The sequence below is a fragment of the Capra hircus genome, chromosome 7 (assembly GCF_001704415.2).
Source record: "Capra hircus breed San Clemente chromosome 7, ASM170441v1, whole genome shotgun sequence".
Taxonomy (NCBI): Eukaryota; Metazoa; Chordata; class Mammalia; order Artiodactyla; family Bovidae; genus Capra; species Capra hircus.
Window position 1 is genome coordinate 93286858 of NC_030814.1, and position 26580 is coordinate 93313437.

The following is a 26580-nucleotide window of genomic DNA, read 5'->3' on the forward strand; positions in this document are numbered from 1 at the left end:
CACTCTCTCTTTGACCTTATCATGGGCGGTAAACAGCCCCAGTGGTTCCCTGACTGTGCTGCAGCCCACCATTCCTAAAGTGGGCTGGGGCTCCGTGCTCCTCATCCTGAGAGTAGCCCGACCAGAACTACAGGGAGCCTGCACCTTGGATGGCAGACCCAGTCTACAAGCCAGGCTGAACCTCCCTCCCACCCACCCACCCACCAAACTCCAGCCAGTGCTATAACCCTCCTGACACAATCCCCCAGGCCCCCAATGGACCAGAACACAGAGGCTCAATGTGACCTTTTGATTCCAAATTAATTAGCAGACAGCCAGGGACTGTTCCCCCCTACCCAGATTACAGCCCCTCACTCCCCAAGCTGGGCTACTACTGTCACCTCCTCCTTCCTCTGATCCAGCCTGCAGCTCCCTCCCCGAGTCTGGACTGTAACCCTCCATCTTCTCTCCCCTCTGACCCATACTACAGTCCTAACCCTCCAATCTCACCTTGAGCATGAGACCTCCAGGCTCCCCTCCAAGCCAGGCCCATGCTGCTCCCGACTGCCTAATATGAACCATAGATACTGCCCAGTCATCTCACCCCAGAGCGGGCCCCCATGGGACCCCCCCCATCCCTCACTTCAGATTCTCACTACCCCCCATGCCACCTTCCTCCAGGTCTCCTATGACGTCAGCGGCTTCTGCGAGAGGAACCGTGATGTCCTCTTCTCTGACCTCATAGAGTTGATGCAGACCAGTGATCAGTGAGTGGTCTCAGGCGTGGAGGTCTCTGGGCAACTCCCCGTGGGGATAGGGGAGGCCCAGGGACCACCTCACCTTCCCCAGAGCCCCCATCACTCCATAGAGTTTGTGGGGGCAGCTGTTTCTAGTGAATTTTGTTGTTCAGTGGCTCAGTCACTTCCGATTCTTCATGACCCCATGAACTGCAGCATGCCAGGCTGTTATTCACTGTCTTCTGGAGTTTGTTCAAATCCACATCCATTGAGTCGGTGCTATCCACCCATCTCATCCTCTGCCACCCCCTTCTCCTGCCCTCAATCTTTCCCAGCATCAGGGTATCTTCCAATGAGTCAGCTCTTTGCATCAAGTGGCCGAAGTATTAGAGCTTCAGCTTCAGGATCAGTCCTTCTAGTGAATGCTTAGGGTTGATTTTCTTTAGGATTGACTGGTTTATCTCCTTGCAGTCCAAGGAACTCCCAGGAGACTTCTCCAGCACCACAATTTGAAAGCAAATGGAATATAGCACACGGTGAATGTTCTAAGACAGTGGTTGGTAAAGTGCTGATATTGTGGTTTCTAGAATGGTGACATGAGCATCTTCTGATACAAAGAGAATCTCAGGCTCCACAGTAAACTGAATGACTCAGAGTCTGCATTTTAACAAGATCCCAGGAGCCACGTGCACATTCGAGTTTAGGAACCACTGATTTAGAGCAACACTGTCCAATATTATTCCACATGCAATAAAACTGAATCTACACATATACTTATTTTTAAATGGCCCGATTCAGATATAAATTGCCTACCATTAAATGCATCCATTTTTATAAATGATTTTTAATAAATATACAGAACTGTACAGCCGTCACCACAATCCAATTTGAAACATGTGCATTACCCTCAAAGATCCCTCATGCAAAACTGCGGTCAAATCCCCATTCCTATCACTTGTGTGGGCTTCCCTAGTGGCACCAGCAGTAAAGGAACTCGCCTGCAATGCAGGAGACGCAGGGGTTCGATCCCTGGGTCTGGGGGGAGAAGATCCCCTGAAGGAGGAAATGGCAACCCACTCCAGTATTCTTGCCTGGAGAATCCCATGGACAGAGGAGCCTGGTCCATAGGGTCGCAAAGAGTTGGACATGACTGAGCACGCATGTGTGCAAAGACATAGTCTGCATCTACTAAGCAGTCCACTCATTCTAGATTATAGCGCTGGGAGAAGATCTCATCAAAGGGGAATGTAACAATGATCATAACAATGTTGCCAAACCAAACTCAGGCCTGCCCACCCGGCTCCCTGCAAAGTCAACCTCCCAACGCTAGGAGGCGGCGATGGAAAGTACAGCATTAATTGCAGGTCCAAGCAAGAACAGGTAGCTCTACTCAAAAGACCCCAAACTCCCCGAGGGCTTTCAGGGAAGGATCTTTACAGATAGTGTGAGAGAAAGGGTCACAGGGTGTGATCCTTTCACAATTTTCTGATCAGTTGATGGTGAGGTAACAGGGTGATGTTTTAGGAATCTTAATCATCAGCCTGGTTCCAGCTGGTCTGGGGTCTACACGCTGGTGGTCAGAATTTATTTAACTCCTACCTGGCAGGGGTTTTAGTATCTGCAAAACAGCTTAAGGATATGGCTCAGGATATTATCTATAGCCCTTTGTTGTTAGTCGCCAAGTCGTGTCCAACTCTTTGCAACCCCATGGAACTGTAACCCCTGAGCCTCCTTTGTCCATGGGATTTCCCAGGCAAGAATATTGGAGTGGGTTGTCATTTTTTTCTCTCCAGGGAATCTTCCCATTCCAGAGATTGAACCCTTGAACCCTCATCTCCTGCTTTGGCAGGAGGATTCTTTACCAATGAGCCACCAAGGAAGCCCTCTACACCCACTGAGGAAGAATTGAAAGTCCTTAACTTTCTTTTACAGCTAAACTATCATTATTTTGTCCTGCTTGACTGCGTTCCTTTGTTTCTGTATTTTCTCACCTTTCTGATTAAATTTGCCTTCGGATTTTAGAGAAGGCCTAGGAGGCTAAAGCTTTCCAACAGAAAATAGGCAGGGGATATGGGAAGGAGGAGAAATTGTCTGTCTTTGGGAAGTTCCCCTCAAGGGTCCTGCTCAGGTTCACCAAAGTGAATTTAACCAATCCCCTATTGATGGACACTGAGGTTGTGCCCATCTGTGGCTATCACCCATGGGGCTGCAGCAGCAAGGTCCTTGTCTGTATTTCCCTGCAAGCGTGTGCAAGCCTCTGCCTGTAAGACGGTTCCTCCAAGGGGACTTACCTGTGATGCCAGAGATGCCACATCAGTTAAGTCGAACTGTTTCCTTTTACTTGCTACCCAAGTCATGGACAGTCACGGAGGAAAAAGTAACAGTACAAATAAATCAAGGAACCAAGAGGATGAAACCCACCCTCTGGTTCTCATCATCACACCCACCAACCTTCAGGGAGAACCACACGCGTACAGCATGATCTCTGGGACACCTCAACAGCCCCACCTCCAGGAGGGCACCCAAGGTTCACCTGCACCTCCAAACTCCGTCTCTTCCCCCTCCCAGGGCCTTCCTCCGGATGCTTTTTCCCGAGAAGCTGGATGTGGAAAAGAAGGGCCGCCCCAGCACCGCCGGTTCCAAGATCAAGGTGGGCACGGGGAGGGAAAGGTCCAGTTCTGTCGTTCCTATGTCCGTCTCTCCCCATCACAAAGCCTCTGCCCCTCCCTCTGGCATCTTCTATTCAACAAGGGCTTCTTCCAGTGCTGCGGCTGGGGAGCTTGGACCAGTTCCCTTAATGTCCCCCTAAGCCGCTAAATCCAGACATGAGCCATCATCCTAACGATTTTTTTTTTTTTTGGTCTTTTGGTCATTCGTCACTTTCTTCTTCATTATGGTAAAATATACATAAAGTGAAAGGGTTAGTCGCTCAGTTGTGTTCAATTCTTTGGGATCCCATGGACTGTCACCAGCCAGGCTCCCCTGTCCATGGGGTTCTTCTCCAGGCAAGAATACTGGAGTGGGTCACCATTCCCTTCTTCAGGCGATCTTCCTGACCCAGGGATTGAACACACACCTCCTACATTGTCAGGATTCTTTACCATCTCAGCCTTAACCATTTTTAAGTGTACATCTCAGCGGCATGAAGGACATTCACATTGTTGTGCAAACATCCCCACCATCGATCTCCAGAACTTTCTCCCCTTCCCAAACTGAAACTTTGTCCCCATTAATCGCTAACTCCCCATCCTCTTCCCCAGCCCCTGGCACTTGCCATCCTGCTTTCTGTCTCTATGGGTATAACTCTTCTGGGGACTTCCTATAAGTGGAATTGGACACTCATGTGGCCGGTTTGTTTCACTGAGCATAATATCTTCAAGGTTCATGCATGTGTCAGAATTTCCTCCCTTTTTAAGGCTGAATAATATACCATGGATATAATGGATATTTTCTTATCCATTCCTCCACTGATGGACACTTGGGCTGTTTTTGCCTTTTGGCTATTGTGAAGAGTGCTTTTATGAACATGGGTGTACCATCATAATAATATTTTAATAACAGTATATTGGGCACTTCTCAGTGCTGACAGCAAACACGAGACACTTTACAGACAGGAGATTAGTCCCACCTGGCAGATGGGAGGCCAAGGCTCAGAGAGGTGCAGTCACTGACCCGGATCGCACACCAGAACTGTGATCCACGCCAGGGTCTCTTCTACCAATCCTCCAGTCGTCCCCCTTGGAACGATGTCTTTTCTAGTCTTCTCTGCAGGACTACCTCACAGGCACACACGTGTGATTCTTTGCTTTTAAAACACCTGTGCCCCAAAGGACAGGCAGAAATAGCCAGGAAGTGTGTGCTCCCACGTGCTCAGCTATTCCATCAACAAACCTTCGCTGAGCACTTACTCTGCACCTGGCTAAGCAGCGAGTGCGGCAGACATGAGAGCTCCTGGTTTGGGGTTCAAGGATCAGGTACACACACAGGATATGAACCCCATGTGGTACGTGCTAACACAGCCACATGGGGACCAGGGATGCCTGGGTCCATCAGGTGCCATGCCCACGTTCCCATGCAGCATGTCTGGGTCTCTTGGGGCTGTATTCAGAATGCGAAGACAGAGGGGCCAGAGGGTCCCATCCGTGCCCCCCATCCCCATCTTCTCTCCCCACCTTAGAAACAAGCGAATGACTTGGTGTCCACGCTGAAGAGATGCACGCCCCACTACATCCGGTGCATCAAGCCCAATGAGACCAAGAGGCCCCGCGACTGGGAGGAGAACAGGTGACGCCGCCCCCCGCCCCGCCCCATCTCAGCCAGTCCACACTCCCTGTCCCTGAGACTGACCCTCCCTCGCAAACCTCCCCCGCCACCCAGGGTCATGGAATCCATCACAGGTCTCATCCAGGCTAACCCCTAGGACCAGCGCAAAACCCCTCAGGGCCCCGGGGTTACACCTAGCACTGACCGAGGTCCCCAGGGAGGATCCCAGACTGTCCGTGGAACTAATAATACAGTCCCCCTCATTCCCCAGACCCCAGGACCCACCCCTAGAATTGTTCCTAAAACTGACCACGCAGCAAACACTGACCCCTCCCCCTAGAACCCAGGCCCCCAGTGACAGAACTAACTCCAAAGTGGACCCCTGGACCAGCACTGAACCCCCTCCCTAGACCTCAGAACTCACCCCCTAAACTGCTCCCAGCATGAATCCAGACAGCCCCGAAGCGGTGAGGCCGCCACCAGGGGACTCAGGCTGCCCTCTCCCCAGGGTCAAGCACCAGGTGGAGTACCTGGGCCTGAAGGAGAACATAAGGGTGCGCCGCGCGGGCTTCGCCTACCGCCGCCAGTTCGCCAAATTCCTGCAGAGGTAAGGCATCCCTACCACACTCACCCACCTCCGGCCGGCCCCGCCCCGCCACTGCCCCGCCCCCACCACTGCCCCGCCCCCTGCCCACTCCAGTCGCCCCACCCACCACCCGCCGCTCCGCCCACCCTCCCCGCAGCCCCACCAGCCGCTCACACCCTCCCCGGCCCTGGCTTCAGGTACGCCATTCTGACCCCCGAGACGTGGCCGTATTGGCGCGGGGATGAGCGTCAGGGGGTCCAGCACTTGCTGCGGGCAGTCAACATGGAGCCGGACCAGTACCAGATGGGGAGCACCAAGGTCTTCGTTAAGAACCCTGAGTCCGTAAGTGTGTGGGAGAGACAGACACCAGCATCACTTGCATGGTCCTGTTCTTCAGGCGCCTGGATGGCCGTGGGCACGTTTCCTCCCCGCCACCCTCAAGCCTCGGTTTCTCCATTTGGAAATTGCGGAGAGTCCTAGTCACCCTGCAGGATCAACGTGAGAATTAAACAAAGTGGGAAGTCCGAGGCACAGTGCTCAGGAAAACTAAATTAGTGGGACTTCCCTGGTGGTTCAGTGGTTAAGATGCTGAGTTTCCAATGCAGCGGGTGCAGGTTTGATCCCTAGTGGAGTAACTAGGGTCCTTCATGCCATTGGGCATGGCAAAAAAAGAAAAGAAATTAGCTAGAGGGTCCTTGGGGCCAGGAAGCTGCTGGAGAAACACATATCCACCTGCGGTGGTAGCCCCTTGGAAGGGACCAGAATGTCTTTTTGTCCTTTCCTTTCTTTGTTCTTTCCTCCATCCCCATCTATCATCTTCATTCCTTCCTTTGCCTGCCTTCCTCTTGTCCTGTTTTCTCTCTCTTTTCTTATTTCATTCTTTCATTCATGAGTACCTGGACCAGAGATTCAGGTCAAAGTGGCAATTTTCTTAGCTTATTTTTATGTATTCTTTGGCTACGCTGCACAGCATGCAGAATCTTAGTGCCCTGATCAGGGATCGAACCCATGCACCCTGCAATGGAAGTGCAGATTCTTAACCACTGGCCTGCCAGGGAAGTCCCAAAGTGGCAATTTTCTTGTTATAAAACAAACCTCATTTCCCATCCTCCAATATAGAAATAATCCTTCTAGCACACTGTCATCAGTTTCTAGCCTTTTATCAAAGGCTGGAAGCACCCCAAACTTTATGCTGCCTCTGCTTTCAAGAGCATAAGCAACAATGACAGTTAAGTTTCTAGGGATCTAACATACAGGGCAGTGTGGTGATTAAGGCTGGCTGTGTTATATACAGGGGGCTTCCCTGGTGGCTCAGATGGTAAAGAATCTGCCGGCAATGTGAGACCTAGGTTCGATCCCTGGATTGGGAAGATCCCCTGGAAGAGGTCATAGCAACCCACTCCAGTATTCTTGCCTGGAGAATCCCCAGGGACAGAGGAGCCAGGCAGGCTATAGTCCATGGCATCGCAGAGTCGGACATGACTGAGTGACTAAGCACAGCGCATTAAATACTGGAAATTTGCTTAGGGAGTAGATCTTCAATTGTCTTGCCACAGGAAAGACATGGTAATTATGTGACAGGACAGAAGGGTTAGCTAACCTATAGTGGTAATCATTTTGCAACATAATATGTATATCAGATCAACATATATGTGTACACTGTAAACTTACACAGTGCTGTATGTCAGTTATAGCTCAATAAAGCTGGGAGGGGGCAAGTTTTTTAAAAAGCAACAGTGACAAGAATAACAAAAAGAAAGCAAGGTGAAGAAGCCCCTAAGGGCCTGTCTGGCCACCTGCTTTGGTACGAGGACTGGAAAGTACACAGAGGGATGCCCATCTCAGTGAACTGGGCTGGTTCACCAGACTTCCAAAGGAATCTTAGGTTCCAGAGAAGCTGGAGCATGGGGGCAAGGTGTGCTGGGGGTATGGGCCAGGCCCAGCTGGGTGCCCATCACATGCATAATCATGTCACCTGCTCCATAGCCTCTCAAGGACTTTATGAATACAACCAGGGGATTGTCTGCATGATTCCCTTAATGTTACCGTAACTTACAAGTAACTGTTCTCTCAGCAAAGCAAGAACATAACACAGTGGGGTGGAGGCTCTAGAGATTCCATAGCTACAACAGTCTTTCGTGGAAGATCCAGATTCTTCATCCCCTGGATATGTTGGCATCTTCCTCCTAGAGCTTTTCACTATGGATGTACTTTGCTCCAAAGAATAAAAACAGTGTAGAATCACATTCAAAATAGATATTGTTAGTGATAGAAACTTGGGCTGCTCTGGTGGCTCAGATGGTAAGGAATCTGCCTACAAAGCAGTGAGACCTGGCTTTGATCCCTGGGTCGAAGGGAATGGCTACCCACTCCAGTAAACGGTACAAACCAAAACTGTCTGAGGCTAAAACTGCACTTGGAAGAATTTAAGTGTTAACACATAAGAAAGAGAAGAGAGAGGGAGGGCTAGAAAAAAAGAGGAAAATGAGAGGGTGAGAGAGAGAAAGAGAATCCATCTTGCTGATTACGGGCAAATTGGAATATATGACTCTGAAAGGAAAAGATAAAAATTGACACACGCACACAGAAAGACAAAAGAATGCTCAGTTCAGTTCAGTTGCATCCAATTCTTTGTGACCCCATGAACTGCAGCACACCAGGCCTCCTTGTCCATCACCAACTCCCAGAGTTTGCTCAGACTCATGTCCATAGAATCAGTGATGCCATCCAACTATCTCATCCTCTGTCGTCCCCTTCTCCTCCTGCCTTCAATCTTTCCCAGCATCAGGGTCGTTTCCAATGAGTCAGGTCTTCCCATCAGGTGGCCAAAGTATTGGAGTTTCAGCTTCAACATCAGTCTTTCCAATGAACACCCAGGACTGATTTCCTTTAGGATTGACTGGTTGGATCTCCTTGCTGTCCAAGAGACTCTCAAGAGTCTTCTCCAACACCACAGTTCAAAAGTTCTTTAGTGCTCAGCCTTCTTTATGGTCCAACTCTCACATCCGTACATGACTCCTGGAAGAACCATAGCCTTGACTATATGGACTTTTGCGGCAAAGTAATATCTCTGATTTTCAGTATGCTGTCTAGGTTTGTCATAGCTTTTCTTTCAAGGAGCAAGTGTCTTTTAACTTCATGGCTGCAGTATAAAAAGAATGCTAGCACTGGCTAAGACAACAGAAGGTAAAATCAAATTTTGACCAAAATTGCGCTCTGCACATTTTGAGGGGGGAAAGGTGAACTAGCTGGAAATAATGAAGCTCATAAAGGTAAAAGCTTGGTGGGAAAGTTTTTAAACTTTAGTTTATTGAATTTTTGGCCCCACACTGCAGCATGTCGGATCCTAGTTCTCCAACCAGGGATCAAACCCACACCCCCTCCACTGGCAGGTAGACTCTTAACCTCTGGACCACTGGGGAGGTCCCTGGTGGGAAAGTCTCATAAGGAAAAAAAACAGACTAAAAATTTGCACAGGAAAAAAAAAAACAAAACAAAAAGAAAACTAATCCTAATGAAAATAATTTTAGTAAAATGGAAACAGTTTAACTGTGGTTTCTCAAAAATTGATCAAAGAATTAAGTTAATTAATGGAGTTGGAGCTTTCCCAACTACAGATGCGCTTATTTAGAGTTGGGTCTTGTTTCTTGTAATCATGAATTCAAAATTATCCCAAGCTTCCCAGGGATGCTGTAAGAGAGTACCACAAACTGGCTGGCTTAAACCTAGTAAAAATTTATTTTCTCACCTTTCTGGAGGCTTGTGCTTATGCTCAGTCATGTCCAACTCTTTGTGACCCCATGGACTGTAGCCCACCAGGCTCCTCTGTCCATGGGATTCTCCAGGCAAAACTACCGGAGTGGGTTGCCATTTCCTCCTCCAGGGGATCTTCCCAACCCAGGGATCAAAGCCGAGTCTTCGGCATTGCAGGCAGATTCTTTACCTTTGAGCCACTTGGGAAGCCCATTTCTGGAAGCTAGAAATCCAAAATCAAGGGCTGTGAGCCCTGTGAAAGTGCCAGGAAAGAATCTTTCTTTGCTTCTCCCTAAATTCTGGTGGTTGTCAGCAATCCTCGCCATTCCTTGGTATACAGATATATCATACTTATATTGTTGGTGTATAGTCTCTGCCTCTGGCATCACATGGCCTTCTTCTCTGTGTATCTGGGTCCAAATTTCCCTCTTTTTTATTTTTTGACACACTATGGAGCGTGTGGGATCATAATCCCTGGCCAGGGATCAAACCCACATCCCTTGCATTGGAAGCGTGGATTCTTAACCACTGGACCACCAGGGAAGTCCCTCCTTCTTATAAGAACACCAGTTAGATTGGATTTTAGATTCACCCTACTCCAGTCTGCTGTTGCTGCTGCATGTTAACTTGATTACCTTTGCAAAAACCCTCTTTCCACATAAAGTCACATTCACAAGTTCCCGCCAAGTGCACATAAGTTCGGGGAGAACGCTATTCAATGCACTACACCAGGTCAAGCTCAGATCTGGGGTGTATGTGTCATCCACCTTGAGCACACCCACCCCTGCCCTTAGCAGCATGAAAAGAGATGCCTTTAATACTGTGGAGAAAGAAAGATTTCCCAAGCTGAAACCAAACCCTCTCCCCTGGGCAGAAATAACAAGGTTGGAAGACACTTGTCCTGGTTGACTGGTCTGCCCCTAGTTCTGCATGGCTGGTCTCCCTTCACTCAGACTGCCAATCCCTCAGCAAACCACAGAATGCATGTATGTGCCCTCCAGACACCCTATACAGGCATTACTTGCACAAGATTTGCACACAAACTCCTGGATCCACAGAGTACTGGTCTGAGAAACAAAAGAATATGTAAATACCACTCCTTGGAAAAGACCCTGATGCTGGAAAAGATTGAGGGCAGGAGGAAGAGGGGATGACAGAGGATGAGATGCTTAGATAGGCATGAATTTGAGCACTTTCTGGGAGACAGTGGAGGACAGAGGAGCCTGGTGTGCTGCAGTCCATGGGGTCACAAAGCGTCAGACAGGACTTAGTGACTGAACAACAAAATACCCCTCAATCGCCTGCAACCTGTCGGCCTGAGATGATGTTGTTTTTTCTCTCTGGTGAGAAAGAAGACCCACTTTTTATGATCAGTTATAAACACGGTTGACTTAATAGTCACAGCCGAAAAGTTGAGAGTTATGTTTTATTTGGTGGGAATTTTTAGGACTTAAGCCTGGGGGACAGAATCTCAAGTGACCCTGAGAGAACTGCTCCAAGGAGTTAGGGGGAGGGTCAGGTTACATAGAAGTCTGCAACAAAGGGCAGGTAGTCTGAACCTCAAAAGTTATTTTGTGAGTTAAAGAAAACCAGACACCGGTGAAGGCATTTAGCGCTTTTCTATGTATGGGAAGATGCCAGAGTCTGGGCTCACCGAAATCACTCTTTTCATACACATCTCAGCTATCTGGGACCAATATCCAGTGCTTTCATATCCAGAGTCCCTCAGTGCTCACTGTAGGGAATGGCTACAACCTGATGACTCTCAGGTCACACAGGTATTCTCCTTCCTGAGTGCCCTTAGGGCTCAGGTATTCACATTTGGATGGCCAGAATCACTGAGAACTGAAATCCTTGTTTACTGACATGGCAGGAAATACTCCACACTCAGAGATCTACAAGCCCTCCAAGATATGTATTTTCAAAGTGAGCTTGAACAAAGTACCGGCAGAATTCTTTTAGTCCTGCCAGGAAAGTCTGGGGTTTCTAGGAGACATTAGCCATCATTGTCATCAAAATGGCAGGTTTTCAGCAGTGATGTGATATTTGTGTATTTGAGAAAACCCTCTGGCTGAAGTGCTAATTATTGTTTTCTAAATAAAGCCCAACTTAATTTTCAATTATTTTCCCGTCACTGGTTGACCATGCTGTCCTTTTTGTCACTAAATTTCCATTTGAACTACAGTGTTTTCCAGCCATCTGTCGTGGTCCAAGGTGGTTCTATTCTTTGATCAACACTCCCTTTTTTTTTTTTTTACTACTGTTGTTATTGTTGTTCAATGTCTTACTCTTTGCAACCCCATGGACTACAGCACGCCAGGCTCCCCTGTCCTCCACTATCTCCCAGAGTTTGCTCAAATTCATGTGCATTGAGGCAGTGATGCTATCTAACCATCTCATCCTCTGCCGCCACCTTCTCCTTTTGCCTTCAGTCTTTCCCAGCATCAGAGTCTTTTACAATGACACGTTGCAGCAGGTGGCCAGAGTATTGGAGGTTCAGCTTCAGCATCAGTACTTCCAGTGAATATTCAGGGTTCATTTCCTTTAGGATTGACTGGCTTGATCTCTTTGCTGTCCAAGGGATCCTTAAGAATCTTCTCCAGCACCATAATTTGAAAGCATCAATTCTCCAGCACTAAGCCTTCTTTATGGTCCAATTCTCACATCCATACATGACTATGGGAAAAACCATAGCTGTGACTATATAGGCCTTTGTCAGCAAAGTGATGTCTCTGCTTTTTAATATGCTGTCTAGATTTGTCATAACTTTCCTTCAAGGAGCAAGCATCTTTTAATTTTATTACTGTAGATTTGTAATATTTTATCCCATAGGTTCCTTCCCTGATATAGTCACTGGTTATTATTCCAGGTGACTTGCTCTAATAATTTAATCTCTATATCCCCTCTGGGTGGAGACTCTTAAAATTCAAATTTTCTCTGCTTTTCTATCAAAGCTTCCTTTCAGGGGCTGCTATGGATGGGTGTGCAGGTTGTACACTGTACAACCACATGGTCACTAGTCACATCAACAGGCCTGTCTGTCCAATTTTCATATTTACAGTACTTTTATTGGTTTTCCAAGATGCACATTGGTTCACATTTCTAACATCTCTGAAACGGATATGGACCTCCCACAGATGGTAGGCCATAGCTTAATAAGGGTGAAAAGTCATGATGTTATAACATTTCTTGCAAGACCACATAGGTGGTAAGTGGCAGAGCTGAGATTTAAACCCAGCAAGACAAATCTACAGTTGTAATTTAATCCAGAAGTTATGCTACATATTGGGAGGGATTCCTGGGTCTGGTCATTTGGAAGAAGACAAAATTTTTTGTCCATAATGTAAAAGCATGTGTGTAGGTGCCTGTCAGCAAAAGCACATGGGTGAGGTGGAAACTCAGAGGAAACTGGAAACTGTGCTATGCCAGGACCCACCAGCCCTCCTTCTTGTCCAGCTCTTCCTTCTAGAGGAGATGCGAGAGCGCAAGTTCGATGGCTTTGCCCGCACCATCCAGAAGGCCTGGCGGCGTCATGTGGCGGTCCGGAAGTATGAAGAGATGCGGGAGGAAGGTGAGAGGCTGCAGGTGGGAAGCTGGGGCTGAGGACGGATTGGCTTGGGGGAGCCAAACCATGACCTCTGTCCCTACCCTCGACCCTGTGCCCCCACAGCTTCCAACATCCTGCTGAACAAGAAAGAGCGGAGACGCAACAGCATCAATAGGAACTTTGTTGGGGACTACCTGGGGCTGGAGGAGCGGCCGGAGCTGCGTCAGTTCCTAGGCAAGAGAGAGCGTGTGGACTTTGCTGACTCAGTCAACAAATATGACCGACGCTTCAAGGTGAGGCACTAGCAGGCGGCCATGTCTGGGACCCTGCCCATGCCCCACCAGAGGTACTCCTGCACCTTGCCCAAACACATCTGCCCATGGATATAGGCTCAACTAATGTAGGTACGACTGTCCATCAGATATATCCCTGTATATAGCCCAGACACACTTGTCCATCACATATATCCTCACCAAGTCAGACACATCTGTCCAGAACTGCAAGCTTACCTTGTTCAGAAGCTCTGACCACAGGACCACCTTCACTTATCCAAGACCTACCTATCCATTAAGTATCCTCTCACGCAGTCTAGACAGGCCTCTCAATTAAACACACCTTCACCTAGCACGGATATACCTATATACAGGTAAACTCTCATCAGGCCTGGACACCCATGCCCAGCAAACACACCTTCACCTATCCTATACCTGTTCATTGCCCACACACTCCTTTCTAGCCAGCATAACCTTATTTAACCTCCTGTTTCTTATAAAAAGTGGCCACTCATATACTTTCATGTAGAGGGACCCTCCCCTGACCTGTCCTTCCCCTGACCTGCCGGCACTACCCCTCTGCCTGGTCTGATGCCCTGAGGCCAGGCTGCCCATGCCCAGGGCTCCTGGCACCAGCCTCTCTGGTCTTGCATCCTCATAGCCCATCAAGAGGGACTTGATCCTGACACCCAAGTGCGTGTATGTGATCGGGCGGGAGAAGGTGAAGAAGGGGCCTGAGAAGGGCCAGGTGCGTGAAGTCCTGAAGAAGAAGCTGGAGATCCAGGCGCTCCGGGGAGTTTCTCTCAGGTGAGGCCCCCTACTAGCACCCTTCATCATCAGCTGCCCTCCTGTCACCCCATCTGTCACCCTGAACATGTTACCTTCTGTACCTGCAACTTTCTCTTGGTCCTATCTGTCCCCTTCACTTGCCCTCGCATTCATGGTCATTTGCCAACAGCACCGGTCCCCTCCCCTGACTTCTCTATTACCACCTTTTCCAGCTCCTTGCCACCTCTCCCGTTTGCCCCCGCCTGTGTCACCCCTCATTTGCCCCTCCCCTGTTGCATCGCAAATATCAGCCCTTCTGCCAGCCTCACCTGCTTTTCCTCCCGCCCCTCCCCCAGCACGCGGCAGGATGACTTCTTCATCCTCCAAGAAGACGCGGCCGACAGTTTCCTGGAAAGCATCTTCAAGACTGAGTTCGTCAGCCTCCTGTGCAAGCGCTTCGAGGAGGCGGTGCGGAGGCCCCTGGCTCTCACCTTCAGCGACACGTACGACCCCCACCTCCCGCACCACCCTCGGGCTTGGCTTGGCACAGCGCCCCCTCCCCCGCCTCACACACTGACCGAAATGCGCCCTTGCCTTGCCCCCTCCCATCTCAGCCCGGGTCCGCAAGGATGGGATGAGAAGGTGACCCCTGCTTGGCGGGTGGGGACAACCACAGCTTCCTCCTCTCCTCACAGACTACAGTTCCGGGTGAAGAAAGAGGGCTGGGGCGGAGGTGGCACCCGAAGCGTCACTTTCTCGCGTGGTTCCGGCGACGTGGCGGTGCTCAAGGCTAGCGGCAAGGCCCTCACAGTCAGCGTGGGTGACGGACTGCCCAAAAGTTCCAGTGAGTCTGCGCAGAACCAGGAGATTGGCGCACAGGAGGCTGGCCCTGTATGGGGTGGGATCAGAGACAGGGACCAATCAAGACCGTGGGGCGGGGCCAGTGAGGGAGGTCAAGAGTGGGTAATAGAAGAGGCCACGAAGAAGGCAGGGCTAGAGAGGTAACCAATAAGTGAGCGAAATATGGAGGGGCGTGGCCATAGAGTAGACCCGTGTGTCAGTTGCTGAATGGGAAGATCTTTGGAGAGGGCGGGCCCAAAAGCCAATGAGGGGTGGGTCCTGGAGAGGCGGGGCCAATTACTGGGGCTTCCCTGATAGCTCAGCTGGTAAAGAATTCTGCAATGAGGGAGACCTGGGTTCGATCCCTGGGTTGGGAAGATCCCCTGGAGAAGGGAAAGGCTACCCACTCCAGTATTCTGGCCTGGAGAATTCCATGAACTGTACAGTCTGCTGCTGCTGCTGCTGCTAAGTCGCTTCAGTCGTGTCCAACTCTGTGCGACCCCAGAGACGGCAGCCCACCAGCCTCCCCCGTCCCTGGGATTCTCCAGGCAAGAATACTGGAGTGGGTTGCCATTTCCCTCTCCAATGCATGAAAGTGAAAAGTGAAAGTGAAGTCGCTCAGTCGTGTCCGACTCCTAGCGACCCCATGGACTGCAGCCTACCAGGCTCCTCCGCCCATGGGATTTGCCAGGCAAGAGTACTGGAGTGGGGTGCCATTGCCTTCTCGGGCCCGCAAAGAGTCGGACACGACTGAGCGACTTTCACTCACTCAATCAGTATTCCAGTAACTAAGGGGCTCTGTCCTGATGAGAGAGCCAGTGAGTTAGGGGGCGGGGCCCGGAGTAAACCGGACTTGGGGGTGGAGCCAAGAATCACACTCAATCCCTATCTTTTCCCTTTTCCCTTTCAGAGCCTACACGGAAGGGGATGGCACAGGGAAAATCTAGAAGGCCAGGCCAGACTGCTACCCGGGCAGCTCCCGGGCCCCCCAGAGGTGAAGAGACACCTGCTACTAAATGTCTTCCTTGCTTCTTGTGGGCTCCAAGGCCTAAGACAGACCTCCTGTCAACGAGATCTTACAAACAGTGGACCACTGTCTTCTTTTTTGTCCAGAACTCTCTATAGCTCCCAATCTCCCATAGAATAAAGGCTCAGCATTGTTTGGTATTCAAAAACCCTTCAGATTCTGACCCCCAGCTAACCACTGACCTCTTCTCTCCTCCCATCTTAAACTCCTGTCATGCAGGCTGCATCTTACTTTGCCAATTTACCAAATTTTGTCTTCCCTCCAGGCGTTTGCTTGAGCTGTTTGCTCTGCCTGTCTCTCAAACTCCTATTCCATATGAACTCCTATTCACCCTCTAAGACCCACCCATAAAAGCCCTCCTACAGAAGTAGGTGGGGGAGAATCTTACCCCTGGCAGTTTCAATCTATGTATGCCTTTCTTACCGCAGGGTCTCTTCCTCCAGGCCAGTCCTTATCATACAGTGTTGACAGTAGCTACCTCTTCCCTCAGGGAACTTGGAGCTAAGTCCTCCTCTAATCCTGCTAGCATCACCCTGACAAATGCTCCCATCCTTACTCTTGCTGCAGGCCTGGACCGCAATGGGGTGCCTCCCTCTGCCAGAAGGGGCCCCTTGCCCATGGAGATCACATCTGGAGGGGGATCCCAGAGGCCACCACGGGGCCCTCCGTCCTCAGCCTTGGGGGCCAGCAGACGCCCACGGGCACGGCCCCCCTCGGAGCACAACACAGAATTCCTCAATGTGCCTGACCAGGGCGTGGCTGGGTAGGTGGTGTGGGAGGGCAGCCCCAGGAATGGGATGGGGAGTGTCTGGGGCTGTGACAAGTGCCCTCATGTGCCCACAGCATGCAGAGGAAGCGCAGTGTGGGACAGCGACCTGTGCCTGGTGTAGGCCGACCTAAGCCCCAGCCACGGACGCATGGCCCCAGGTGCCGGGCACTGTACCAGTATGTTGGTCAAGACGTGGATGAGCTGAGCTTCAATGTGAACGAGGTCATCGAGATCCTTATGGAAGGTGTGTGTGCCAGGGCAGAAACAGAAGGACACCTCCAAGGTCTGGAGGTCACCTCCTAAGCAACCCTGGGAGCCTGGCCTCACTGCATCACACCCAATACCCCAGCCTCATTTTTCCCACCTGTTAAGCACTAGGGCCAATAACAGACCTACCTTGTGAGTTGGAAATGGGCCTTGTCTGGATGGCCCAGGCCACCTCCTACTTTGACCCTGGGTTGCACCTAGAGGAGCTTCAACAGCACCCTCTGCAGGTGGGTGGGGGAACATCTTAGGAGTTATTTCTGGGTCCCCCATGGGGATCATGGGGAGGGACCTATATAAGAAGGATGAGGGAATAGCACCAGTGGATGGTCTAGAAAATGAAAGTGTGAGCCAAGGGCAAGGCAAACGCACATGCAGCTCCATCCCTTTCTGTCTTAGAGAAGACAGTCTCTGCCCACACAGAGCCAGCATGAAGGCTTTTTCTGGGGCAAGCTGGGATGGGATCATATCTTCTCCTCTCCCACAGATTCGTCAGGCTGGTGGAAAGGCCGGCTGCATGGCCAGGAGGGCCTCTTTCCTGGAAACTATGTGGAGAAGATCTGAGTGGGGCGGGCACCTGGGACCCTGCCCTCCCACCTGCCCACCTGGATCCTGCAACATGGGTCTCGTTTCCCTCGGCTGCATTGGCCAGAAGGTCCAGTTCTGTGACCTCCAGCCCAGCCTAACCCAGGCCCTGGGGTCACCACTGGAGCTCCTGTCCCCCCGCCCTGGACCCTGGCCTCCCACAAGTCATACCTGTTCCCTCCTGTGTAAAACAGGGCTAACACGACCTACCTCACAGCTGCCTTGTGAGTAGGATATGAGCTGTGTCCCAGGGGCAAAGAGCCAAGCACATTTGGGAGGACCTTGACAAGCTTGACTTCCCTCCTCTCATAAACGAGGCAATAAATGTTTGCCGAGTGAGAATATGAATTAATTTACTGAGCACCAACAAGGACTGCCTTTTCATAACCTTATGCGGTAGGATCAGCAAACAACCCCATTTTACAGATGGAAGAATGGAGGCCCAGGGAGGTTTAGTCACTCACCCAAGATTCCAGAGCCAAGTCTTGAACTTGGATACACTCCCATCCCTCACAAAGCTTGAGCTTGTCTCACTTGCTGGCTTCCAGAAGCTACATGCCAGCTCTCCTGCAGAAAATGTTCTGGTGGGCCCTGTCAGCTTTTGAATCTACACATCTCCCCAATACCAAACCTAGCTGGGACCCTGAGGAAGGAGGCAGGTCCCACATGTCCCCCCATAATCCACTCAGAGTCATCCCTGGACCCTGCCCCCACCCCATGTCTCTTTCCTTAGCTCTCACTCACCCGGAGTATGGACCGGTTCTGACATTTGAGGGGTTTCTGCACTTATGGTGAAGGAGGGACAGCCTGGCTACCTGTCCACCCCTTCCAGCTGTCCTAAAACCAGTGCTGGAGTCTGAGCCTTTCAAACCTCCCCACACATGCAGGTGAATCCTTGGATCTGAGCCTAAGGATTTTGACTTTCTAAATGAATACCCGCTCTGTGCTCAGCCCCACAAAGGGCAGTCCATCTGGGAGAGATGGAACCAGATAAGTGAGGTCAGGACTGAGCCAGAGAAGGGACAGAGGCTAGAGCAGGGGACAGAGGTGCAGAGAGAGAGTGTAGGCATTGCTGGAGAAGCCAAGAAGGATGAAAGGGTCAGCAGACCTTGATGGCAAATACTACACAGAGTGATCTACGCTGTGATGGAAGGAATCCAGATGGAAGACACCTACCCACCTGGAGGATGGGAGATAGGTATCGAAGAAAAACTGGCCAGAAGAGCCTTCTTCAGGATCCACACCTACCTGGAACACTGAGTGTGGCTGGAGGAAAAAAAAAAAATCCCAGTTGTGCAACTGTGCCTCAACAGCCCTGTTATTAGTCAATCATTACACAAACATTTAACCTGTCTCTTGAATTGGGGGCTTCCCTGGTGGCTCAGACAGTAAAGAATCTGTTTGCAATGCAGGAGATCCAGGTTTGATCCCTGGGTCAGGAAGATCCCCTGTAGAAGGGAATGGCAACCCATTCCAGTATTATTGCCTAGAAAATCCCATGGACAGAGGAGGCTGATGGGCTATATAGTCCACGGCGTCCCAAAGAGTCAGACACAACTGAGTGACTTTTGCTTTCACACTTCACAAGCTCTTGAATGTTCCTGGTTCCCTCCATCTATGATTTTTGCCCCTCCACTGCCCGGCTACCACTGTGCATGTCTCTCAGCAACACTCAGATTGGGGGACAGACTGCGGGAGGACTGTGTGAGCCACAACACCATCAGCTGGGCATTTCCTGTTGCTGAAAGGGAATGAAGGCTTCTGTCTCCTTTCTCTGCCTTAGAACTCACCATGCAGGCTGCCCCTCTTCCCAATAAGGGGTATATCCCTGAGGCCCCACTGCAATAGCCATCACTTTTGCAGGAAGTAGGGCTATTCACTGGGGATGAAGAGAGTAGTTTTGACATCTAGCAGACAGCATCTCATATCTGCTGCTGCTGCTGCTGCTAAGTCGCTTCAGTCATGTCCGACTCTGTGCCCACCAGGCTCCCCCGTCCCTGGGATTCTCCAGGCAAGAACACTGGAGTGGGTTGCCATTTCCTTCTCCAATCTCATATCTAGGTTATAGCATCTTCAGACAGCAAACTTCAGTCATCTTAGCCCCGCCTATTCAGCAACATCCTGTTGACTGTGTTACAAAGTTTCTTAAATCGGCCCCTCCTCTCCCTTTCTTGGTTCTTTGTCCTTTCTGAGACCTCACTCCACCCTTCCCCAGATTGCACCAACCTCCCCTGCACACACCCACACGCCCACACACTTCCACCCTTCCTAAAAAGGATTTTTAATGAGTTTTTAACCATATTAATGATAATAAAAAGAAAAAAAATTTTTTTAATTCAGACAGCCCAAAAGTGTGAAAATTCTGTCTTCCCTCTCACTGCAAAATTCCTGTCCGTTCCCCCTCCACCCCAGTTTGTTGATGTCTCCTCCCAAAGATATTCTTGGCATATAAAAGCAGATAGGTACATATTAACGGAGTAGAAAATGGCAACCCCCTCTAGCATCCTTGCCTGCAAAATTCCATGGTCAGAGTCGTCTGGCGGGCTACAGTCCATGGGGTCGCAAAGAGCTGGACATGACTGAGCCACTAAGCACTCATGTGCTCATCTTATGTACATAGACGGAAATACATTGTATATAAAGCCAATACTTGCCTGCTGCTGCTGCTAAGTCGCTTCAGTCGTGTCCGACTCTGTGCGACCCCATAGACAGCAGCCCACCGGGCTCCCCCATCCCTGGGATTCTCCAGGAAAGAATACTGGAGTGGGTTGCCATTTCCTTCTCCAATGCATGAAAGTGAAAAGTGAAAGGGAAGTCGCTCAGTCGTGTCCGACTCTTACAGACCCCATGGACTGCAGCCCACCAGGCTCCTCCGTCCATTGGATTTTCCAGGCAAGAGTACTGGGGTGGGGTGCCATTGTCTTCCCCGATACTTGCTAGAACTCTCAAATGCTTAAATAATGTATTCCAGAGATCTTAGGTCAAAGATCCACCTTACGGTCCCAACAATGATACATCCTCCAAAGGACACCCAGCAATCAGATGGTGTTCCTCCCCCTGCTAAAAATTCATCAGCTAGAATAGAGACCACACACCTCTCTTTCCACAGTTCACTAGGTCCCTGAATGACCTTTCTTGAACCATGTCTACGTTCTGATCTTTACTCCCTGCCTCCACCTGGCTCCAGCAGTAAGCTGATCACTTGAACCAGCTATTCATTCTTCCCACAGCGATGTGGCCTCCTGAACTTCCACTGAATAACTGCCTCCTGACACTCACGCAACAGCTCAGAAGTCGTCTCACAGAGAAACTTCCCTGGCCCGTGACCATCACATCCTTCTGGGCTTTTTTCCCCCCTTTATTGTGCTCAGCCACTCAGTCACCACTGACTCTTTGCAACCCCATGGACTGTAGCCTGTTAGGCTCCCCTGTCCATGGGATTCTCCCCAGCAAGAATACTGGAGTGGGTTGCCATTTCCTCCTCCAGGGGATCTTCCTGGCCCAGGGATCGAACCAGCGTCTCTTACATCTCCAGCATTGACAGGTGGGTTCTTTACCACTAGCGCCACCTGGGAAGCCCTTTTTCCTTTATGGCACTTAATATAACCATAAGATCATTTCCCGCATTTGTTGATTCATTGTCTGTTTCCCCATTTTAAAACGCGAGTGCCCCCTGAGAGCAGGACTGTTGGCCTGTCCTGTTCATCTCTGGATCCCCAGACCCTAGCACAAACTAGGCACTCAAGGAACGTAAGTTGGATAGGTGACTCATTTCACGCCAGGGCTCTCCACCTATCCTGAAAACACACACCACTCCATCTTCAGGCTACACACGTTCCGGGTGTCCTGAGGACGGAAAGTGAACTTGTTTCCCGCCCTTGGCTATCTCAACAGATCCATTCCAATTTCCGGACTAAGTGCATTGAAAATGTTGACGTCCGCGGCAATTTCCCTCCAAAGAGGCAGCCCTCTAAACATGACCTTCTCAAAACTGAGAACTGCTGTTTATCCCCCTTCGAGATATGGTGACGGGACGGGAGCAAACGAAGATGCTCATTTTGCACAGGAGAACACAAAGGCCCGGGAAATTTTTAATCCTAGATCTCTGTACACATATTCTGGGCATTGCTGCTGCTAAGTCGCTTCAGTAGTGTCCGACTCTGTGCGACCCCATAGACAGCAGCCCACCAGGCTCTGCCGTCCCTGGGATTCTCCAGGCAAGAACACTGGAGTGGGTTGCCATTTCCTTCTCCAATGCATGAAGGTGAAAAGTGAAAGTGAAGTCGCTCAGTCGTGTCCGACTCTTCGCGACCCCGTGGACTGAAGCCCACCAGGCTCCTCCGTCCATGGGATTTTCCAGGCAAGAGTACCGGAGTTGGGTGCCATCGCCCTCTCCCTCTTGGCATAGCAGTTCCTGAAAATCCTGGATCTCAGGCCCCGCCTCCTCGCTGAGCACTGTGCGCGGACCCCGCCCCCGTTCTCGCGAGAGCTAGGAGCCGAAAAATGGCGCCGACGTGAGCGCGAGCCCGCGGCCACCGAAGGAGTCGCCGCAGCCTTAGTTGGAGCCGCCGGAGCCGCAGGAACAAGAGGGTGAACCAGGCTGAGGATGGTGAGCGCGGCACCGGGGATGCGGACGCGGCGAACAAGCAGGGACTGGCGGGGAGCGGCCTTCTAAGCCTCCAGCCGACCCCGCCTCCACATCCGGGCAGTCGCCTGCCGCTGTCACTCAGGGAGCACCCTACCCCCTACTTCCGGTCCTGGCTTCGACTGGGCCACGCCTACAGAGCTCAGGCACCGCCCCCTGATCTTTATATGTTTGGGGTCCCAGCACCTCCGGTTCGCCTGCACAGCTCGAACCCCTCTGGTAGATATATCTCGGTCCTCAAACACCCACTTGGCCGCTTCTGGCCCTCCAGAATCTTCCTAGCCGCGCCCTGTTCAGAGCCCCGCCTTTGCGACGCCCACTCCCTCAGGGCCACGCCCCTGCCCTGTAGTGGGGGGCCCCCCAGCTTTCCAAGTTAGGATCAGAGCATGCTTCTTATCATATAGGGGCTTCCTGGAAAGGTACCCCCTTCTACATTTGGCGCACCTCCCAACTCTCTTCCGAAGGACGGGGACACTGGAGGCAGACGTTCAACCCTCTCACCCACTGCTTCTCCCTAGTATGGGAGCCAACTGGGTGACGTCTCTGGGGCATTCGCTGTTTTAGAAACACCGAATGGTTATGGCGAGGTGAAGGTGTTCCCCTAGCTGGCGCAGGCAGACCCTGGGCCCAAGGGGTTCTCCCCACCTCTTCCTTCCACCAGGATGAGGAACCCTCGGGGCCCAACCCGGACATGCCGGCTACTGCAGAGCCCAGCTCCAGTGAGACCGACAAAGGGGTGTCCCCAGTTGTGGCTGCTATAGCCAAGTCCTCTTCCATGGAGGAGGAGCCGGGCCCTGACCGGGCACCCACACCCCCAATGTGGGAACGTGGAGGGCCCACCGGAGGGACCCAGCAGGGTGCCTCCCCAGCCCCAGACAGTGGCCATCCCGGACCTGGACACAGCCTTGGCCCAACCAGCACTGTCTCCAAGACCAGTGAGGACCTGCGGCCTCCCAGACGACGCCCACCACCAGGTGACACGTGATGGGACCTTCTGGGGGATCTCAGGCCTGGAACAACAGAAGTGCAGACTACTGAGTATCTCCAGACTGGGGGCCCACCTAGAGGGAATCACCACTTAATGAGCCCCATTGCGTGGCAGTCTGTGGCTCCAACGAGGAGCCAGGGAAACTCAGCCGCTACTTTCTGGTGGGGGAGGCAGAGGGTAAAGGCCCCAGTAAGAAACCATAGTTAGTAGTTGCAGGGTAGTTGCAGCCCCATAAATGCCCCTCTGAGACAGAGCCCTGGACAGCGTGGATGACGAAGGTATAGTGACCCTCCCCCTGCTTCTGTGCATCCTTCAGGGAAGCAGATACCATGCTCCAGCCCAGGCTGCTGCCTCAGTTTCCCCAGCGTTCGAGACCTGGCACAGCATCTGCGTACCCACTGCCCACCCACACAGTCCCTGGAAGGTAGGGCCAGGGTAGATGGTGGGGAGGCAGGTTAGGGTGGGAGGCGGGCCGAGCCTCTGGGCCAGTCCTGGCCACCCCACTCCACTCCTCTGTCATTCATCCCTGCGCCGCCAGGCAAGCTCTTCCGCTGTTCCGCCCTGAGCTGCACCGAGACCTTCCCCAACATGCAGGAACTGGTGGCCCACGGCAAGCTGCACTACAAACCCAACCGCTACTTCAAGTGAGACCTGGTCCACCGTGACCTCTGTTGGTGTGGGGGACCAGGCAGCTCCCCCTGACCACCGATTTTGACAGCTACTACCCGGGGTCCTGGCTTTTCTCCCTTTCTTTTCCGAGGGGGTTGAGTCAGGAAGAGGGCGTGATCTAGGGCCAGCTTTGCCCTTACCTGCCCAGAAGAGACTGGTCTCTAGAGCCAATCCCAGGGACCCCGAGGGCGGGGCTTGGGAGGGAGTATGTGTGTAGGGGGGAACAGAGATGGCACGACTCGGCCCAGTCCTCTGCCTCCCAAGAGGAAAACTGATCACCTAAGTCAAAATTGAGACTTCCTTCCTCATCTTCCCAGGGTTCGGACCTGGAGAAGTCCGGAAGGGTCGCGACCACTGTGGGCGGCCGCTTAGGGCAAACTCCTCCCCCCGCAGATGGGGGAGTCAGGTTATTTGGCCCCAGGGTCCTTGACCACCCTGGAGCGGCGGCTCTCCAGGTTACCGCGGATAGGCCCCTCCCTGGGTCCCCTGGGAGACCCAGCCCAGCCCTGTGCTGCCCCCCAGGTGTGAGAACTGCCTGCTGCGCTTCCGCACGCACCGCTCTCTCTTCAAGCATCTGCATGTTTGCGCCGAGCATGCGCAAAGCCCAGCCCCGCCGCCGCCACCCCCGGCCCTGGACAGGGAGTCGCCGGCATCCGAGCGCCCCCCGGAATCCGATCCTGCGCCGGCGCCTGGCCTGCCGTACCCGCTGCTCGAGCCGTTCACGACCCCTGCCCCTGCCCCCACTGGGCCCTTTCTGCCCTACCTGAACCCCGCGCCTTTTGGCCTAAGTCCCCCACGCCTGCGCCCCTTTCTGGCCGCCGCTCCTGGGCCCCCTGCCTCCAGCGCCGCAGTCTGGAAAAAGAGCCAAGGTGAGTGTGGGCTATCAGGGCCGCCTTCAGGGTGGGCTGGGCTCACTCTGACTTCTGACCTTGATCCGCCCGTTGACCGCAGGTGCAGGCGGCAGCCCGCGAAGACCCCAGGGCGGCTCCGACGCGCCCTCAGGTGCGTGCAGGTGACCACCAGGGAGGGTGGAGGGGATTTCTTTCCTGCGCCTGGTGGGACCTGGGGGATACCCACCCCCTTTCCAGGTGCCCAGAAATGTCTCCCCCGAAATACAGGATTTTGCCTTAAAAATTGCCGCCCCTGCTCCTTCATCTGCGCCGGCGTTTCCGTGTAAAACTCGCGCCCGGATCCGGAGCCCTTACCCCCCACATGGGTTCAGAGGATGGGAGGAGGGGACGCGGATAAGTCAAGTTTAGTGCCCCCAGACACTTGGGGAAGCGATCGGGAAAAGCGGATCGGCCAGCCCAGCGCCCCCCGCCCCGCGCACCCACTCCCGGGAGCTGCTGGGGAGGCTGGGAAGGGCCCGGCCCGCCCTCGCCCGGGGCCCGGGCTGATCGGGTCCTGCCTGCCCGCAGGGCACGCGGCTCCCAGCCGCATCGTGTGGGAGCACACGCGCGGCCGCTACTCGTGCATGCAGTGCGCCTTCTCCACGGCCTCGCGGCCCGCCATGACCCTACACCTGGAGGACCACCGCCCCGGCGGCCCCGCGGCCCCGGCGCCCGGGCAGCCGCGCCCCGGCGCGCCGGCGGGTAAGGCCGGGGGTAGCGCGCGGGTGGGAAGGGTGGGGCACCCTGAGGCGAGGAGCGGGGCTGAGGCTCAGGCGCCCCCCTCCTCTGCCCCACCCAGACCCGGCCCCGCTGGCACCCAAGGTATCGCAGCTGCTGTCTGAGGGGGAGTGCCCGGTTTTCTCGCCGCTCTGAACACCGCCACGTAGGGAGCGGGCTGTGGGTAATGGTGTCGTTTTATGGAAAGCCTGAGGTGGCAGGGGTCGGGGGCAATAAAAGAGGCAGATGAGCCAGCTGTAGATGAGATGTGCCGTGTGTCCGGGTCCCTTGCTCCTCCACTGCAGTCCTGGGGCACCGCCACCTTGGGAGGAGGCAGGTTCCCCCCCCCCACTGCCCACCTGTGTCCCGCCTCTCCTGTCACCTCACCCCTGGGACAACTGTTGGTGACCTTCCCTTCTGTCCCACCACTTCCAGAAACCAGATGAGATGGCACTTGCCAGTTTTATTTGAAAAGTCCCAGGAGCACCCAGCTGGAACCCCGCAGATCCTGAGGCCTGTGCCAACCCTCAGGGAGGTGACAGAACAGTCCTGGCAGAAGTAGGGTGGTGCCAGGTCACCTGGGGCTGGGCACTGTGTGGCAGGCTGGGGTGTAGGCCTCATAGCCATTCTCCCTGCCTGTCCTCTGGACTCTCACTGTGGGCTGCCCATCTCCCCTTTTCTCTCCAGCCCTGAGGATGAGGCTGGTTGTTGGCCAGTCCTGCAGAGCCTGGCTACCCCCCTCCTCCTCTCCCCCATATGTGTTCTCTCCTTCCTTTTCTTCCTGGGAGTCAGGTGGGGGCCAGGGTTCAAAATCTGGTCCCACAGCTGCTGTCCCCAGAACCCTGAGGGTCGAACCTCCAGGGTATGGAAGCCCCATCCCTCTGGGCCTGGCTTTACCGCCTGCATCTTTCTCCCTTCCAGCCCTGTGGCCCCCAGCCCAGACCTCATCTTGCTTGGTCCTGGGCACCAGAAGCAATCCTCCACCCCTCGCCCCCACTTGCATCCAGCCTGAAGACCCCTGGAAACAAGTCTCTTCCAGTCGTGCCCCTTCCCCTGCCTAGTACCCCTATCGCTCCTCTCAGCTCTCTGGATGAAGATCCTGTCCTCCTAGTAGCCCACAAGGCCCCATCCTGCACCTCTTCCTCTCTTCCTATCAGGGCCACACTCACTATCCCTCTCCTCTTCCTCCTGGGGAACCTAGACATCCTGTGAGCAAGAACCCAGCGACTCCTAGCCCCACCCCACCCCACCCCGTTTCATCCCTTACCTCCTCCATCGTCC

The 26580-nt window shown here is 52.8% G+C and overlaps 2 protein-coding genes across 2 annotated transcripts in view; both read left to right on the forward strand.

Moving 5' to 3' along the window:
- Window positions 1–17760, forward strand: part of MYO1F (myosin IF) — a 36122-nt gene extending 18362 nt beyond the window's left edge. The window contains exons 15-28 of the mRNA XM_018050949.1: window positions 661–746; window positions 3285–3366; window positions 4894–5000; window positions 5488–5586; window positions 5763–5907; window positions 12775–12889; window positions 12989–13158; window positions 13799–13944; window positions 14262–14408; window positions 14601–14749; window positions 15656–15739; window positions 16340–16535; window positions 16616–16785; window positions 17293–17760. Coding sequence (XP_017906438.1) covers window positions 661–746; window positions 3285–3366; window positions 4894–5000; window positions 5488–5586; window positions 5763–5907; window positions 12775–12889; window positions 12989–13158; window positions 13799–13944; window positions 14262–14408; window positions 14601–14749; window positions 15656–15739; window positions 16340–16535; window positions 16616–16785; window positions 17293–17369 — 1773 coding nt within the window. The 3' untranslated portion in view covers window positions 17370–17760. The remainder of the gene's footprint in view (window positions 1–660; window positions 747–3284; window positions 3367–4893; window positions 5001–5487; window positions 5587–5762; window positions 5908–12774; window positions 12890–12988; window positions 13159–13798; window positions 13945–14261; window positions 14409–14600; window positions 14750–15655; window positions 15740–16339; window positions 16536–16615; window positions 16786–17292) is intronic.
- On the forward strand, window positions 21876–25566 carry ZNF414 (zinc finger protein 414). The gene is made up of 8 exons (XM_018050990.1): window positions 21876–21999; window positions 22697–23009; window positions 23340–23447; window positions 23562–23667; window positions 24215–24561; window positions 24644–24694; window positions 25111–25284; window positions 25382–25566. Exons 1-8 carry the CDS (start codon window positions 21997–21999, stop codon window positions 25453–25455), a joined length of 1176 nt encoding a protein of 391 aa, XP_017906479.1. The 5' UTR covers window positions 21876–21996; the 3' UTR covers window positions 25456–25566.

Bases quoted from the DNA above. Each gene is read 5' to 3' on its own strand.
- ZNF414 (XM_018050990.1), top strand. The intron at 23,010-23,339 runs GTGACACGTGAT...TGCATCCTTCAG, and splicing joins CAGACGACGCCCACCACCAG to GGAAGCAGATACCATGCTCC. The intron at 24,562-24,643 runs GTGAGTGTGGGC...CGTTGACCGCAG, and splicing joins AGTCTGGAAAAAGAGCCAAG to GTGCAGGCGGCAGCCCGCGA.